The following is an 18729-nucleotide window of genomic DNA, read 5'->3' on the forward strand; positions in this document are numbered from 1 at the left end:
TGTAAGCATCTTCCTCTTCACAACTAATGCGCACCCCCTGGGATCCACAGGAAGTCACAGTAAGACCATGGTTCACGGGAGGCTGAGGCTCTTTAAAACACTAAAGAACATTTGACAACGTCACAGTTTTACTTAATATCAACCCTGCTTGCCTGGTACACGGCCAAATGCATGGCTGGACAATTCATGGGGGAAAACGTAATAAAACATCTCGTTTCAGTTGTCAGTGATCGTAAGGGAGTCAGACGTAATCTTAAATTACACAATCGAAAGACATGACTGTGAAAATACGGTATGATATTTAAAAATCATTTTTATGGTTGGTGATAAGCATAGCCAATGTGCCCCCGTGGGCACATGCTGTGATTTAGTTGAAATATACTGAGGAAATACCCTCAGGAACTTAAATTACATTCCTGGCTATACTTCAGACTAGTACATGATTTGGGGCAAGTAATTTATATCACTGAATCTCAGTTTTCTTCTCTGTTAAATGGGAAGAGATTGGGGGATGTAAAAGGCACTTTGAACCTAAAAGCAGAAACACCATTTGACCCAGTAATCACATTACTGGGTATATGCCCAAAGGAATGTAAATCATTCTATTATAAAGACACCTGCATGCCTATGTTCACTGCAGCATCATTCACAATAGCAAAGACCTGGAATTAACCCAAATGCCCATCAATGATAGATTGAATAAAGAAAATGTGGCACAAAGACATCGTGGAATACTAGTGTCTTTTTTTCAGCCATAAAAAAGAATGAGATTATGTCCTTTGCAGGGACATGAATGGAGCTGGAGATCATTATCCTTAGCAAGCTAACACAGGAATGGAAAACCAAATAACACATGTTCTCACACATAAGTGGAAGCAAAATGATGAGAACACATGGACACAAAGAGGAAACAACACACATTGGGGCCTAGTGGAGGGTGGAGGATGGGAGGAGAGAGAAGATCAGGAAAAATAACTGAGTTGGGTGATAAAATAATCTGGGTGATGAAATAATCAGTACAATAAATCCCCACAACACAAGTTACCTATACAACAAACCTGCACAAGTACCCCTGAACTTAAAATAAAAGTTAAAAGAGAAAGAAAATAAAATTTCAAGAAAAAAACCAATTTTTTAAAAGGTCCTTTGAGTTCTTAAAATATAGCTACCTCTTTTTTACAGTTTCAAAGGATTTTTATGTGTTTCTTTTACTGATGGAAAAAAAAAAACCATAAAAAAGTCTCAAACGCAAAAAGTCTCCAATTATCTTTCTGTAGCTAAAGAGACTTGACAAAGATAAGTTTGTTGACTTGGATGAAGGAAATGATGGCACATGACATCAACACAAATATACAGACTGCCTTAGGAAGGCGTGTTCTTCAGCTTCCACCACTGGAACGCTACAGCAAAACCTTCACGATTGAGAGATCAGCCCTCTAGCAACTGAGATTATTCATCATGGCTCTGAGCCAGAAAGTAAAGAACAAGATTTATCTCTATTCTAAGAACATAGAATACGCTTGCCATTAGCAAAGCCTCAAACAACCACAGGATATTGCCCAGAAAAGAGGGAGAATCTTGACGGGCTGAACGTATTAAGAAGACATTGGAAAGACAAAAAGGATAGGAGAAGCAGAGAGACACAGATACATAAGGAAAGGGAGTTATAAGAGAATGGTTGAGTTTAGCAAGGCTGGTAGCAGAAGGGAAGGTTGGGAATGGAGATAAGAACACTGAGTACCAGGTGTGGAGCTGCTTCCAAGACTTCAAACCAAGGCAGAGTGTAAATGTAAACATGCACACAATAGTGTAATGCTAAAAATATAGGGAGATATTTTCAACAAATGATGCTGGAACAACTGGACAGCATATGTAGAAAAAACTCCCATGTAGACAGACCTCATACCTTTCACAAAAATTAACTCACCATGGATTATGTACCTAAATGTAAAATGAAAAACTATAAAACTTCCAAAAGATAGCAGAGGAGAAAAATCTAGGTGACTTTTGATTTGGTGACAGCTTTTTATACACATCATTAAAAGCATGATCAATGAAAAAAATTAATGATACTTTATTAAAATAAAAATACCTGCTCTGTGTAAGACACTACTAAGAAAAGGAAAAGACAAGGCTCAGACAGGGAGAAAATATTTGCAAAATGTTTATCTGATAAAGGACTGGTATCCAAAATCTACAAAGAACTCTTAAAGCTCAACAATAAATCAAAAAACCAAATTTAAAAATAGGCAAAAGATCTAAAAAGACACCTCACCAGAGAAGATATATAGATGGTAAACAAGCATATGAAAATATGTTCAACAACATTGGAATTTGCAATTAAAGGGAACTGCAAACTAAAGCAACAATCAGATGCCACTATACACTTATTAGAATGGCTAAATGACAAAATTCTGATACCACCAAATGCTGATGAGGTTGTGGAGCAACAGGAACTCTCATTCATTACTGGTGGTGATTCAAAATGATACAGTCACTTTAGAAGAAAGACGGTTTGACACTTTCTTACAAAACTTAACATAGTCTTTCTACATACCCAGCAATCACACGCCGAGGTATTTACCCAAATTAGTTGAAAACTTACGTCCACACAAAAACCCACACACACAGTTTATAGCAGCTCTATTCGTAATTGCTGAAAATTGATAGCAACCAAGATGTCCTTCAAAGAGGAATGGATAAACACACTGTATTATATCCAGACAATGAAATATTATTCAGCATTAAAAAGAGATGAGGCATCAAGCCATACAAAGACATGGAGGAACCTTAATGTTTTACATATTGCTATGCAAAAGAAGCAAGTAGAAACACCTACAAGCTGTATGATTCCAACTTCTGCCTTCTTAGGGTCCTGGCTAGGCCTGAAAATAAAACTGGCCTAAGATGGATCAACAGGAGAAAAACATACAAAGTTAATATAAAATTTTTGTGACACAGACACCCTTATGAAGACCCAAAGACACAGTTAGCTTTGAATACTTACAATACTGAATTAGACAAAGAGTAGTAAATGGTAAAAATGTGACAAGGCAAAGGGGCTTGGGCTAAGGTGGTGGTTAATGGAAGGGAGAAGTGGCTGGGAAGATAAGGGTTAGTCTGGAAATGTTTGTACAGGTGACCTTTCTCACCTTCCCACCCTTGATGATGAGACTGTTACTTTCCTTTCAGTCTAGAGACAGTATCTTTCACATGAGTTACATTTCCTGCTTTTAAGAAACAGAATGAAGGTCAGAGTAACCTTCTTGCATCTGTTGTTTTTCAAGTGCTTTTAATTCAAAACAGTCAATATGCCAGAGTAGCATATTGTGGAGTGGCATGTTCTGAACTCCTTCACAACTACATGACATTCTAGAAAAGGCAAAACTATAGAGACAGTAAAACTAAAACAAAATCAGTGGTTGTCAGGGGTTCAAGAGGAGGGAATAAAGGATGAATTAGTGGAACACAGAATACTGAAAATTAAATTGGCTTAAGATAGACCAATAGGAGAAAAGCATACAAAATTAATATAAATGTTTTGTGACACGGACACCCTCATGAGGAAATGAAGACCCAAAGACACAGTTAGCTTTAAATACTTATATACTGAATTAGACAAAAAGTAGTAAATTGTAAAAATGTGAAAAGGCAAAGGGGGTGAAACTATTCTGTACATACCATAATGGTGGATATACAACATTATGCATTTCTCAAAATCCATACAACTGTGCAACACCAAGAGTGAACCCTACTGTAAAATACAGATTGTAGTTAATAACAAATACATATTGGTTCACTATTAGTGTACTTCAATAATGCAAGATGTTAATAAGGGGGGAATTTTATGGGGGTGGCATGGAGAGAAGGTATCAATGAGGAAGCAGATGAGGTCAAAATACTTCAGAATCCTGAGTTAGGCAGAGGAAGGGGCAAACTTGCATACACTTTTGAAGGTCCAAGGTATCAGCTCTAAGTACTTCAGCTAACCACAGAATGCTTTTACTCAGGACAACATATTACTTCATTAAAAACTTTAATTTTGCCATCATTTTCAGAATAAAGTATTTTATTCAAATGCTTAGAGTTTAACCAAAACTTAGGTGATCCTCACCTTTAAATAAATCGTACTTGACTATTAATAACGATGTATTATCACCCCTGGACAGCCTTGAGACCAACTGTAGAAGGCTAGGTCCAAAAAATGTTCCTTAAAATTATGATTTGAGAAATAGCTCCTAAAATGCTTTTCAGTAGTCCAAATAGGGAGGTAAGTAATCTATTACGTATCTCCCTTGTTGGGAGCTGTGATAGGGAAGTGAATTATAAATAGCTTTATTAGAAAAGAAGGTGTATATTCAACTTTGTCTGGACACGCTTTTCAATATAAGATACCTTTAAAACGGGCCAGGCGGAGTGGCTCACGCCTGTAATCCCAGCACTTTGGGAGGCAGAGGCAGGTGGATCACCAGGTCAAGAGATCGAGACCATCCTGGTCAACATAGTGAAACCCCGTCTCTACTAAAAGTACAAAAAATTAGCTGGGCATGGTGGCGCATGCCTGTAATCCCAGCTACTCAGGAGGCTGAGGCAGGAGAATTGCCTGAACCCAGGAGGCGGAGGTTGCAATGAGCCGAGATCGTGCCATTGCACTCTGTCTCAAAACAAACAAACAAACAAAAAAAAAAAAAAAAAAAAAAAAAACCAACTTCACTCTTCTTGTTCAACTTGCTGAAAAAGGCCCTGTTTGGTCTTGTACAAAAATCAGCATCTCATGTCCTTCTTTCTAATGGCAAAATCAACTTTTTTTGTTTATTATTCTCACAGCAGAAAAAAAAAAAAAAAGAAAGGAAGAAAGAAAGAAAAAGAAAACTGAGGGAATGAAAATTCAAAGTAAGGAATTATTTCAACAATAATTTTTAATTAATTTTATTATAAATAACATTCAGTAAATAACTTACACTTGCTGTATAACACTCAGCTTTAATTTTTCCTCTACAGGAACACTCTCTTTTTAAAAAAGTTTTTTGCTTTTATTATTTTTAATTGACACGTACACAGTGTACATATTTCTGGGGACAGTGTAATATTTTGATACATGCATGGAATGTGTAATGACCAAATCAGGGTAATTAGCATATCCATTACCTCAAACACTTATCATATCTTTGTGTTGGAAACATTCAAAATAAGCTCTTCCAGCTATTTGAAAACATATAATCCAGCATTGTTAATTATAGCCATCCTACAATGCTATAGAATACTAGAACTTATTCCTCCTATCTGGCTATAATTTTGGGTCCTTTAGCCAACCTTTGGCTATCTCTCTCTTCCACCTGCCCTTTTCAGCCACTAGCAACCATTACTCTACTCTGTACTTCTATGAGACTAATTCTTTTTAGCCTCCACATATGAATAAGAACATGTGGTATTTGTTCTTCTGTGCCTCACTAATTTCACTTAACATCATGTGCTTCAAGTTTATCCACGTTGCTGCAGATGACAGGATTTCATGCTTTTTAAAAATGGCTGTATATGATTCCATTGTACATGTAGTATTGTATTACGTATACCACATTTTCTTCATTTCTTCTTCTGTCGATTCTCTAGGTCAGCTCTTGTGAATAGTGTTGCAACAAGCATGGGTGTGCAGGTATCTTCTCGACAATCTGATTCCTTCCCTTTGGCTATTTAGTCAGTAGTGAGACTGCTGGGTCATACGGTAGTTCTATTTTTAGTTTTTGAGAAACCTCAGTACTATAATGACCCTACTGATTTACATTCTCATGAACAGGGTGCTACAAGTTCTCTTTTCTCTGCGTGCTTGCCAGCATTTCTTTTTGATGATACCCATTCTAACTGGGCTAAGACACTATCTAGATATAGTTCTGATATGCCTTTTCCTGATGATTGGTGATGCTGAGCATTTTTTTCACATAGCTCTTGAACATTTGTGTGTCTTCTTTTGAGAAATGTCTATTCAGCTTATGTGTCCATTTTTAAATTGGATAATTTGTTCTTTGCTGTTGAGTTGTTTGAGTCCTTGTACACTCTGGATATTAAACTTTTGTTGGATGAAACGTTGTGAATATTTTCTCCCGTTCTGCTGGTTGTCTCTTTATCCTCTTGGTTGTTTTCTTTGAAGTGCAAACGCTTTTTAGTTTGATATAATCCCATTTGTGTATTTATTTTTCCTTGTGTTGTGTATGCTTTTGAGGTCTTCTCTATAGGATTTTTGCCGGGACCAATGTCCTGAAATGTTTCCTTGTGTTTTCTTCTAGCAGTTGCATAGTTTTCAGTTTTACATTTAAGTCATTATTTTATTTTGAGTTGATTTTTGTATAGGGCGAGGGAGGGGTCAAGTGTCATTCTTCTGCACATGGATATTTTCCCAGCGCCATTTTAAATATGTGGATTTATTTCTGGGTTCTCTGTTTTGTGGGATGCTATCTTCTAGCATGAAAGTAACCTCCCTACATAAACTATTTTTACACATATTTTTAGAAACATTGTATATGAAAGCCAAAGGATCTTTGAGGACTTAATAGAATACAATGTTGTTCTTATCGTTGACTTGTTTTTAAGCAAAAGACAAATTTTCAGATGTGTTTGCTTGTTCATTGCTAGCATAGCCAACAAATGTATTAAGAAAACCGCCAAGTTTTCACTTTCAAAATATCCAAGAAAGAAAAACAGGAATGATTATAAATGTTGGGTTTTTTCCTTTGGTTTTTATGTATGTGTGAAATAGAAAAGACTGATTATGTCAACTGGCAGATGCATGGTATGTTTGATATTTTCCTTTTCAAATAAGCACAAAGGATAGTGAGGCCTCATTTCAAACAGCTCATTACATGTGCTTTTGAATCATTAATGCAGCATCGTGGTGTGTTGACATGAAATTTCTGTTGGCTCCAAAGTTAAACATGTAGGAAGAGGTGGTTATCATGCTCTTGTGATAACAAGAAAACTGTGTGGTTATTTCTATTGGAAAAGAAGAAAGAAACGCTGGCATCTCCCAGCAACAAAGACGTTTCCAGGTAGCACAGGTATCTTCAAGACCAAGTATCTTGGTCTTTTAGATTCAAGTCCACAGACAGAAAGAAATGACATGGAAGATGATTCCAGTAAGAAGCTGAAACCAAAAGCAAGAAAGGAAGAAAGGCTGAAAATCTCTATACATTGTATCAGATGCTTAAAATAGCTCAGAAGGGGCCATCACAGCAGTGAAAAAGTAAAACAAAACACAACCAAAAAGCCAGACTCAACATGATAGCAACTTACTGACTGGTACTCAGCAGGAATACCAGCAAGGGAAAAAGGGGAACTGGAATGGAAGTTCAGCACATGTGGCAGGATGGATGGAAACAAAACCAAAATAAAATCACTTCCAAGAAGTGAAGAACCCTACGGGAGATTTCTAAAAGTGAAGAAAAAAAAGCAATCTGAAAGAAACAGTAAAATTTTCATTTGCTTCCTTTTATGAGGCAAAGAGTTAGAAATGTTCCTTCTGGCAAGAAGCTTATTCTACTTGTCTATAGTTAAGAAAAAGAATTACAATCCGACACATTGTGGAAAAAGAACAAAGACTTAATGCTTCAAGGAAGGTTAAAAACATCCTCTGGGAGGCCGAGACGGGTGGATCACGAGGTCGAGAGATCGAGACTATCCTGGTCAACATGGTGAAACCCTATCTCTACTAAAAATACAAAAAATTAGCTGGGCATGGTGGCGCGTGCCTGTAGTCCCAGCTAACGGGGAGGCTGAGGCAGGAGAATTGCCTGAACCCAGGAGGCGGAGGTGCCAGTGAGCCGAGATCGTGCCATTGCACTCTAGCCTGGGTAAAGAGCGAAACTCCATCCCCCCCCCCAAAAAAACAAAAAAACCCCCACAATCCTCTCATCTTATCGGTGGGGAAAACAAATGTCAGTGGGCGAACAGGATTTGATGAAGCTGGCAGTGAAGGAGATAAAAACACGTCTCCTGGTACCCTATCCCATGCTCACCCCCAGTATTGCTGTGCCTCTTCGTTGTTTGTTTTCCTTGCTAGGTAAAACAAATGTGTTTACTGTGAAATATTGGAAAAATTCATAAAAGTTCAGAAAAAAGCATTAAAATCTTCTGCAATCTTATTCCCCAGAAATAATGCAAAGTTTATCATATTTCAGAAACCACTAATGAAAACATATACTATAAAAAAATCTTGAGAACTCAGCAGTCCATGACTTGAGTAAAACTGTGGACCTAAAAGCAGGTACTCAGGAGTCTTTGCCTTAGGTATCACTGACACAATTTCTTTTACTATTCAGGCTTTCAGTATTTCATGAAAATGAGTATGTACTTATCTCTTCTAGTCTAAATGCAAAACTGATAATTAGTAAACGTATTAAATGGTCTAGGGACAGATTTGCATGTGACCCAACAGATACTCTGGATGATGAAACCCAAAACATGACATGATGACAACCAACCATGTCATCTTTCCTTGTGGTTCCTTGAAAGTCATTGAAATATAATTTTACTAGTGATGGGGAGAGGAGAGAAGAAACATGCTTTCTGTGTTACAGTGAGGAGCTTCTTATCTATGCCCACTATGTAAAATACTTAGAATGGGGAGAGGAGAAGAAACCTGCTTTCTGTGTTAGAGTGAGGAGCTTCTTATCTATGCCCACTATGTAAAATACTTAGAATGGGGAGAGGAGAAGAAACCTGCTTTCTGTGTTAGAGTGAGGAGCTTCTTATCTATGCCCACTATGTAAAATACTTAGAATGGGGAGAGGAGAAGAAACCTGCTTTCTGTGTTAGAGTGAGGAGCTTCTTATCTATGCCCACTATGTAAAATACTTAGAATAATAGGTTGTTTATAACAAGATTTTAATGTAAATGAAAGCAATAATTGAATCAAATAAGAATCTATGTGCCCATGCTGATATAAACAAAAGAAATAAGTAAATAGATAAATGAGAGAAGAAAAATCGCTTTCTTACAATAGAATAACTGATAAATGTAGGAGGAACAATGACTCAGAAGATCACTAGTTGGAAACCATCACAGTAAAATCTAATTCAGGCAAGAATTATCAATGAATGCTAACACTAGTTGTTGAAGGTTTGATGAGGCATAGACGATTTACATAGTGTCAAGGTATTACTTCAGAAATGGCTTTTTTTTTTTTAAGAGATGGAGTCTTACTCTGTTGTCCAGGATGGAGTGCAATGGCCCAATCTCAGCTCACTGCAACCTCCGCCTCCTGGGTTCAAGCAATTCTCCTACCTCAGCCTCCCTAGTAGCTGGGATTATAGTGCCTACCACCATGCTCGGCTAATTTTTGTATTTTTAGTCGAGATGGGGTTTTGCCATGTAGGTCAGGCTAGTCTTGACCGCCTGACTTCAGGTGATCCACCCGCCTTGGCCTCCGAAAGTGCTGGGATTACAGGCGTGAGCCACTGCACTCAGCCCACAAACCACTTTTTCATTATAAAAGGAAAATAGTAACTTGATAGTGGAGAAATCTGGAAGAAACCATCTTAAGTAACCAGGGTTAACCACACTAGTAATAGGAAAACACAGTATCATGTGCCTCTGATATGATGCACTAAGAATGCCGTGTCAGTTCCGTGTGTTCTGTCAAAAATGTGTAGCCTGGATCTCATAATGAGGGGACATCAGACAAATCGGAATCATGAAACATTCTACAAAACTGGCTGCACTCTTCACAAATGTTGACCTCCTGAAGGACAAAGAAAGAACAAGGAAATGTTCTAGATGAAGATTAAGGAGACTAGAGACTCATGATAATTAAATGCAATGTGTGTTCTAGGATTGGATCCTGGACCAAAAGGGAGAAGAAAACCCTTTGCTTTAAAAATACATTATTGGAAAATGGGTGAAATTTGAATACGCTACATAGATTAAATAGTAGCATTTTATAAGTGTTAATTTTGTGATTTGGTAACTGTTTAATGGCTATATAAGAAAATGCCCTTATTCAAAAGAAATACACATTGAAGTATTTAGGGACAGAAGAAAGAGCAGCATGTCTGCAACTCACTCTCAAGTGTTTCAGAAAAAATAATTTACTTATATGGAGAGTGAATAATAAAGCAAATTTGACAAAATGTTAATAACTGGGAAAGAGAGAAGGGCATGTTGGTGTTTTATACTGCTCTCACTTTCTTGTAAGTTTGAAGTTATTTCAAAATTTAAAGTTACAGAAAAAGAAGCAACAAATAGAGAATTCTGTGAAGATAGTGTCAGTAGAAGCACACATTTTTGAATCTTTCCTAATAGCCCCTGTGGAAACAGAACAAGTGGGATACAGAACCAACATTCTGTGGAGAACATCTAAAAAAAAATCCCAAGTTGAGGAGGTATCTCTAAAAACCCCAAAACAGGAATGGGTGGGAGCAAGTTATCAACGGCTTCAACACCTCCATAGCAGTGGCAATTGTGTGGGTGGAAGCAGAGGAAAGGCATGGAGCTCTGATGGCTCTAAGAATCAGAGAACCCTAAAATCCTTCAAAAAGTGCTCAGCGAGAAGATAGTAGGGCCAATCTGAGAACAGCAGTTGAAACTGTGGAGGGTTTTGGAGGCTCCAATTTTTGGGTAAGTGTAAGGATGCTTCAGGAGGTATAGAACATTCTGGAACAGTGTTGGCCTCATGAATTCTCAAAATGAACTCATTGGGTCAGGCATGGTGGCTGTAATCCCAGCACTTTGGGAGGCTGAGGTGGGCAGATCATCTGAGGTCAGGAGTTTGAGACCAGCCTGGCCAACATGGAGAAACCCTGTCTCCACTAAAAATTTAAAAATTAGCCAGCTGTGGTAGCACATGCCTGTAATCCCAGCTACTCCAGAGGCTGAGGCACTAGAATCCCTTGAACCTGGGAGGCAAGGGTTGCAGTGACCTGAGATTGTGCCACTGCACCCCAGCCTGCGTGACAGAGCGAGGATCTGTCTCGGAAAAAAAAAAAAAAGAAGAAGACGCATGAAAGACTATGCTTCTCTTTTTGCTGTCTTGGCCATGTGAGGACACAGCAAGAAGGAGTTTGTCTGTAAGCCAGGAAGCAGGTCCTCACCAGACATGGCATTTGGCGATGGTGGTCCGTTACGTCAACGTAGATGCACTGAGACCATCCAATCATTCAGAAAATGTGCTAATGAGATGAGTCTGTCCTCTAACGAGCACTAGTGCAGTTCAGCAAAAGGACGTGGGAGGACAGCAGAGGAGGCTTCTTGGTCTCAGCACATAAAGAATCAGCATTCCTATCCGAGACAGGGAGAACTCAGGCCATCACATCAAAGTTTTACATTCTTCCATGTAACCAGCAATGCGTGTAGCTAGAAGTCACCACTGGAGTGTTCACATGGGCATTTCATTGTTCTCAAGGACTGGGCAGGCTTTTTGAATCTGGATCCAAGAGACTGGTTTAACTGGTTCTAGGTACACAATTACTGGTTTATATGAACAAAGCTGAAGGTTGTTCATTGGGCATGGAAAGGTGTGGTATATGTCATGAAAAGATAAACACCTCAGTTAATAAATAAAATAAAAGAAATATTTCCAGGGAAATATTTCAAATTTAAAAATCTATGGCAAAGTAAATTCTTCCAGGAAAACCTCAGAGAAACCAGCTTGTCGCACAGTGGTTAGATTTTATTCAAGCGTTTCTTATCACCATCTAGCGCAAATAGAAACATCTGATTGTTGCTGCCACCTGTCTTTATAAGGGTATTCTCATTTTCCAGTAAACCTGCATTTGTGCCTTCTGTCCTAGTCAAACATATCCCTGGCAACTTTCCCAACAAGGTAATTTCCTTCTAGTCTGGCTGAGCCCTGTGGTTACAGAACACCCTATTCACACAGTACAGCACTTCTCTCTCCCTCTCTCTTTTTTTTTTTTTTTTTTTTGAGACAGAGTCTCACTTTGTCACCAGGCGCCAGACTGGAGTGCAGTGGCACAGTCTCAGTTCACTGCAACCTCCGCCTCCCGGGTTCAAGCAATTCTCCTGCCTCAGCCTCCTGAGTAGCTAGGACTACAGGCACGTGCCACCATGCCCAGCTAATTTTTTGTGTTTTTAGTAGAGACGGGGTTTCACCATGTTGGCCAGGATGGTCTCGATCTCTTGACCTCGTGATCCGCCCGCCTCGGCCTCCCAAAGTGCTGGGATTACAGGCTCTTCTCTTCTTAGAGTCTCCAGACACTTCCCTCCAGAGAAATGAAACGAATCATGATCTTGCCTAACCTGCACCTCCAATTATTATTTTCATCATTCTTATTTAAAGCAATCACTCCATTCTCTCAGTGATTCTTTTTAAGGCAACTTCATATTTACATTACCCTATGCCTGGAAGGCATATGAGACTTTTCCTGGTGCTGAGTTCAGCTAACTAGTATGACACAAACTTGGCTAAAAGTTCTCTGGGACAGCTTGGTACAAGAGATACAGTGGCTGAAAGGAAAGATTAGGAGCGGTGGCCCCCACGACAGCTTCCTGTATTTAAGCCTAAACTTAAAATAGACTTTCTCCTCCCAGGCACAGGAAAATAATGGTAAGCAACAGTGGCTTGAAGAAAAAGAAAACAAAGATTAAAGCTCAAACACTAGACACTTTTTTCCTAAACCAAACTATTAGTTGCACTGAAGAGGGGAGGTGGGCAATGACACTGCAGGGTGGAAACACTTGGTCAAGACTATGCAGACTAAAGGGAAAGGGTCACGTCCACGCTTCTGCTCTAAAGCTCCTCGGTCTGGGGTCAGACATCTCCATTTAGCAGAGTCCCTTAGTGAGCGGGGATGAGCAGTGGGCAGAAACTGCACAACACGGGAGAGTGTCAAAAGTTTAGAGAGTGGGGGTCAGCATTTGAGGGGGTGTGAGGGGATGGCCAAGAGGTAGTGACAAGCCAGCCCTTGAAAGAGAGCATCACCGTCTTGAAGTGCCCCTGGTGGTCAATTGTAGGAACAGCGTGACCTGGGTTTCTGATTTAATCTATCACCCATCCTGTGCTATGATGTAATTCCTCTACGTTCTTCCAAACTTTCGGTAAAATTCTGCTACATCCAACAGCTTTGGGTTCCTACAAGAAGGGGCTGCTGGTATCTAACACAGGAAAAAAGAACCAACAAGAGAGTAGGCCATCAGTAGGAACCGAGAGTAGTGGTTTGGCCAGGCAGAGCAAGAGAATGTCTTCTCTGGAGAAAACAACAGAAACACTGGCTGGTGGGAAGGGGCGGGTAATTTCCTACTACCGCATCTGCATATGAAAGATTGGTCCCAGAAACCTATAAGATCTGAGGACATCTGGTTTATATTGTGCATACTGGCATTAAAACAATTGAAATTCTTGTTATCTCCTGCTCCCATGGTTCCCAGCTTTGTTTTCTCAGTATAGTAATATTTTAATACAAATTTTAGGGACTGCTTGGGTTGTCAACTTTTTATTATGTCATTCAAAGATATTTTAAAAAATGTTTCATAAAATAAAGGACATGTTCACACACACAGACAAAAAAGCACATCATAATAGAACAATTTTTAAAATGTGTTCTTATAAAAACCAAATTTGTCTTATGAAAGAAAAAAATTTTTTTTTTGAGACTGAGTTTTGCTCTGTCACCAGGATGGAGTGCAGTGGCATGATCTCCACTCACTGCAAACTCTGCCTCCCAGGTTCAAGTGATTCTCCCGCCTCAGACTCCTGAGTAGCTGGGACTACAGGTGCATGCCACCACACCCAGTTAATTTTTGTATTTTTAGTAGAGACCGTGTTTTACCATATTGGCTATGATGGTCTCGATCTCTTCACCTCAGCCACCCAAAGGGGTGGGATTACAGGCATGAGCCACTGAGCCCAGCAAGAAATTTGTTTTTATGTTTTTATCTGAAATTATCTCACATTTTCCAGACTACTAAATTTAAAACAGTATACGTTTCATTTTATTTAGCTTTAGCTTAAACATACTTTAACCCTTTCTTCACTCATTTGTTCATTTTTGGAAAAAATGTTTATAAGCCTCTTTAAAAAGAAATTTGTTTTTTAAAAGACAGCGTATCACTCTGTCCCAGGTGGGAATGCAATGACAAGATCTCAGCTCACTGCAGCCTCAAACTCTTGGGCTCAAGTGATCCTCCTGCCTTGGCCTTCTAAGTAGCTGGGACTACAGGCACCTGTACTATCACACCCAGCTAATTTAAAAATATTTTTGTAGAGAGAGTGTCTCATTATGTTGACCAGTCTGGTCTTGAACTCCTGGTCTCAAACAATACTCCCACCTTGGCCACCGGAGTGCTGAGATTACAGGTGTGAGCCACCATGCCTGGCTTATAAACCTCTTATGTGCCCTTCACTGTGCTAGGCACTGGAGTGCAGAGATGAACACGACTTTGCCCCTGCCCTCAATATCTCAGGGTTTGCTAGGGAAGTCAAGCAGGTGATCTCAAGCGCAAAACTGCAAAACTCAGGCAATACTAAGGGGAAAATGTAAAAGCAACAATTCAAAAGCAGATAGTCTTGTCTCTAAGCAGAACTGCAAGAAATACCAAAATCTGATGTCAGGATTTAGTCGGCCACGTAATTTGAGTTTTCTTACCAATGATTTGGGGGAAGCTGAGACTTACTCCAGAGATCATAGAGTTTTCAGACTTTTTTCTGCTCCCAGCCAATCACAGGGCTAGGAACACACCTCCTGTGCAATATGTCAGCCAACCGATGGGTACTCCCACGCTGGATAGAAAGAGGTTTGGGAAACAAAAACTGCAGGCTCTCACTTGTGTACCATGGAACGGCTCTGCACATAGCCACTCCGCTCACTATGGAACACATAACCTGAAGGTTACTGGAGGACAGAGCAGGGTGAGGGCTGTGCTGCCATGGCGACAGTGCCATAGGATTTGGTGCCAGACTGGAGATGAGGCAGTCAGGGCACTTCCTGGCTACGGGGAGCTGGAAGATGTCTGGGAGCAGTGTTAGGCACGTTGGTCCTCCCTGCCCAACACGAACCACCCTCACTATGTGCAACGTTTTCTAGTTCTGCTCTGGAGTGAGAATCAAAGAGGGAGGCATATCATGGTATCCCAGTCATCTGGTTCTGGAATTTTTCTAGAGGGTAGAGGATGCTGGTATCGTTAAAGGATACATAAACACCTTTATATGAGAAGAAGATCCAGAGGTTGGTACACTGGGGAGTCCTCTCTCTCTCTCCTCCCGTCCCCGCCCCCCGCCTGTGCTCCAGAGGTACCACATTAGAGGAAAGACATGAACTATATGCATTTTCTTACATTATATAATCTAGGTATATATGTCAAAGGGATAGTTTCTGGAACATTCCTCCCAACCCCCAATCTTCCCTCAACTCTTGTCAAAAATAGGTCTAGAACTTTCACACAATCATCCATCTGTATTTAAAACCAAAACCTGGATGGATCAGCCCATGGCTGCCGTTCTCACGTCTTTGCCCGGGTCTTCTGGCGTCTCTGAAGCACATACGTGTGACAATGGTACAGAAACGCAGGAAGTGACTGTTGAATGCACAGAGGTTCTGCGGCTTCCGTCCATTCTCACACAGTTTCCATTTTAGATTCTGACCAACTCTCCCTCCCCGTGCGCTATAAAATAGAAAGGTCTGGCTGAATCATCCACTTGAAATGAGGGTTCTTCCCTGCAGGGGACTGGGAACCTTATGCGGTCCTTCTGCGCGCTCCGCACCACCGCCCGCAGCCCTAGAAATCAGATTTTCCTGGAGAAAGGCCCGGCAGGGAGCCAGGACCCGCAGACGGCGCGGGGAACGGGCGGCTCTGCAAAGCCCAGAAATGCCCGTGACCAGGCCGGGGAGGCGCGAGGCGAAGCAGAGTTGCCCCCAAGGCGCGTTGCGGCAGCGCGGGCAGGGCAGCGATTGCTGCGGAGAAAGCGAACGCACGTCCCCTGGTCCCCGAGGTCTCCCAAGGTCACTTCCCGGGGAACCCCCAAGCAGCGACGTGGCTCTGAGGTCTGGCAAGTTCTAGGAGCCGAGCGAGGGGAGCGAGTGTCTTACCTGGCCGGGCTGGCTGGTGTAGTTGAAGGAGAAGATGTTCTCGGTGCTGAGACTCACCACCCCGGTGTAGACATGGTCAAAATCGGCGCCCCTGGCGGGGTCCCGGGGGGCGCGGCGCGGTGCTGGGAGCTGCCTGCGGGATCTCGCCGGGTGCCCGGGCGCCGCCGCCAGCAGGAGCCAGGGCAGCGCGCGGAGCAGCGCGAGCATGGTGGGTACCGCGCCTGGGCTCGGAAGCGCAGCCACCCTGGGGAGGGGGCGAGCGCAGAGGGTCCTTCCGAAGCCCGATGCGCCCAGTCGGCTTCAGCGCCGCGCGGGCGATGCCCGGCGAGCCCAGTCGGCCAGAGCTGGCAGCGCGCTGACGAAGGGCCGATCAAATATTGATGCTGCTGCCTGGGGTCTCCACGGGAGGTCACGGGTGGAGAGTAGCGGGGACGGGAGAAGTGGGGATGGGGGGCTGCTGCGTTTTCCTCCGGCTTCTAGGTCCCCTCTTCCTCATCGCCGAGAATCCCCCACTTACCCAGCCGGAATTCAGACCGATCTCCTCTCCCTCAACCTCAACAACAGCAGTAACAAAAAGGCACTGGAGTCATTAAAAAGAAATATCCACTAGTCTCGAAAAGCCAACCTGATCCCACATCGAGGAGGAAATTCGGTCTGTTTCAAGCACGCGTGCACGCTGGCTGCAGGGGAAGAAATAGAAAGCAAAAGGGCCCGTCCCCCAAGGGGGTGCGCGATTCACTTTCCCAGGCTGCTACCTGCGGAGAACTCCTGCCTGTCTGAACGATGGTGACTCTGTTCTCCCCTAATAGAACCTCGCCTCAGACACCTGTTTTATTTCTTTATTACCCCCTACTCTCCAAGGAGAGTCTCACGTCACCACGTTCTCTCCCTCACCATATGTGTATGGATGTAAATATGTACAGTAAAAAGAAAAAAAAAGATATGGTAAAGGGAACAATTTCCAGCACCGCCTGAAGTCTGGTCCCGAAGTTGTCAAAACGACTCAGACTAACTAGATTTACGCAGAAGGCATTTCTTTCCAACCCAGCCTCCTGCCTACTTTACCATTTCAGTGACTTCTTCCAGATTCCAGGAGAATCCCCAGGATTCTAAATTGCTTTCTTAAAGGCAGAAACCACCGCCCATCAGAAAAAGGAAATACCTTTCTGGTAAAAATTGGGGGATTAGATTTAAAGAGTTTAAGAGTCAGATAAGGAGCAGGGTGAGCATGAACATTGAACAATTACAGTTTAGGTGTGGAAGAGAACTCACCGTTCTATTTCAGCTTCGTTACTTGTATACTAGAAAAAGAATACAATCGTGTTCCACCTGAAGGACCATTTAGAAAGAAACTACTAAGAAGAAAAAGATCTTGTTCAAAAATTTAAGATTACAGATTAAAATCATAGTACTTATCATCTTAAAAAAGATGGATTTGTTTTTGTTTTTACCCTGCCTAATTCCTTTAATTTCTTAAAACATCAAGAATGAATGTAATACATTTGCTGTAAAGTTTTCTGTGAAATCAGAAAACAGTGCTGATGAAAGATTAAGTTAGATGACTCCTTACTAGGGCAATTTTCACTTTTAAAGTTTTAAATATTCTTGGCCAGGTGCAGTGGCTCATGCTAATCCCAGCACTTTGGGAGGCAGGCTAGCTTGAGGCCAGGGGTTCATGACCAGTCTGGGCAACATGGTGAAACCCCATCTCTACCAAAAAATAAAAAATAAAAATAAAATAGCTGGGCATTGTGGTGCATGCCTGTATTCCTAGCTACTTGGGAGGCTGAGGTGGGAGGATTGCTTGAGCCCCAGAGACTGAGACTGGAATGAGCTATGGTTACCCCACTGCACCTCAGCCTGGGTGACAGAGTAGGACCCTGTCTTGGAAGGAAGGAAGGAAGAAAAGAAATGTTCTTGAAAATGCATGGGCAAATGGGCAAAAATACTAATTCAAAGGAGAGTCTGCGGGTAAAACTTAAAAATGAATGCACTGTTTTTGAGGAGCATAACATAATAATTTCATCCAGAATTTGAATGACTTTAAACTGCTGTATTGAAAATATCTATGCCTCTTTTCAAAGTTCAACAAAATTTCATAAACTTGAAATTTATGAAGTTCCTGGAGGTTAGCTGGTGTGACCAGTTCAAGGACCCTCTAAAGATGTAGGATTATGGAATTCTATGTAAACACTGTAAGAGATGAAACTGGCTCTTTCACAAGGCAATGCCTTCTTTTGGGGGGCAAGTGTCTCATTATTAGAAAGATATTTCATATTCTTAGTTGAAATCTGCCTCTCTTCCACTCACGAGTACTAGTTCTGCCCTCTGGAGTCATAGGAATAAACCTAATCCTTCTTCCACATGACAGACTTGTAGGTATTTGAAGGGAGCTATGATCGTTCCATCAAGATTTTATCTCAGCTTCAAGCCGCTAAACTAGTAGAAGCAATTGGACCAGACCCTTCGTCATAGTATGAAACCCAAAATATTTATTTTAAAGCCATTTGTATGTAACTATACCTGACAATTTGAGTTATATATTGCAAATCATTCTGTAATATTATCTAATCCTTATTCTAGCCAAAAGTCATTCAGTGACCTTAAGTAATTAACCTCTCAGGATCACAGGGTTGTTGTAACGATGAAAGAGGAAATAATGTATCTGAAAGTACATTAAAAAGTTTAAATCGTTGAA

At 41.2% G+C, this 18729-nt stretch overlaps 1 protein-coding gene across 4 annotated transcripts in view; it reads right to left on the reverse strand.

Moving 5' to 3' along the window:
* Window positions 1-16835, reverse strand: part of SIDT1 (SID1 transmembrane family member 1) — a 95925-nt gene extending 79090 nt beyond the window's left edge. For 3 of the 4 annotated variants that reach the window (XM_035274486.3, XM_035274485.3, XM_035274488.3), the window contains exon 1: window positions 16032-16835. In XM_035274486.3, coding sequence (XP_035130377.2) covers window positions 16032-16238 — 207 coding nt within the window. In that variant the 5' untranslated portion in view covers window positions 16239-16835. The remainder of the gene's footprint in view (window positions 1-16031) is intronic. The other variant, XM_078352345.1, reaches the window with a different exon arrangement.
* Between the last annotated feature and the right edge of the window lie 1894 nt (window positions 16836-18729).

Source organism: Callithrix jacchus, chromosome 15 (genome assembly GCF_049354715.1).
Source record: "Callithrix jacchus isolate 240 chromosome 15, calJac240_pri, whole genome shotgun sequence".
NCBI classification, from domain to species: Eukaryota; Metazoa; Chordata; class Mammalia; order Primates; family Cebidae; genus Callithrix; species Callithrix jacchus.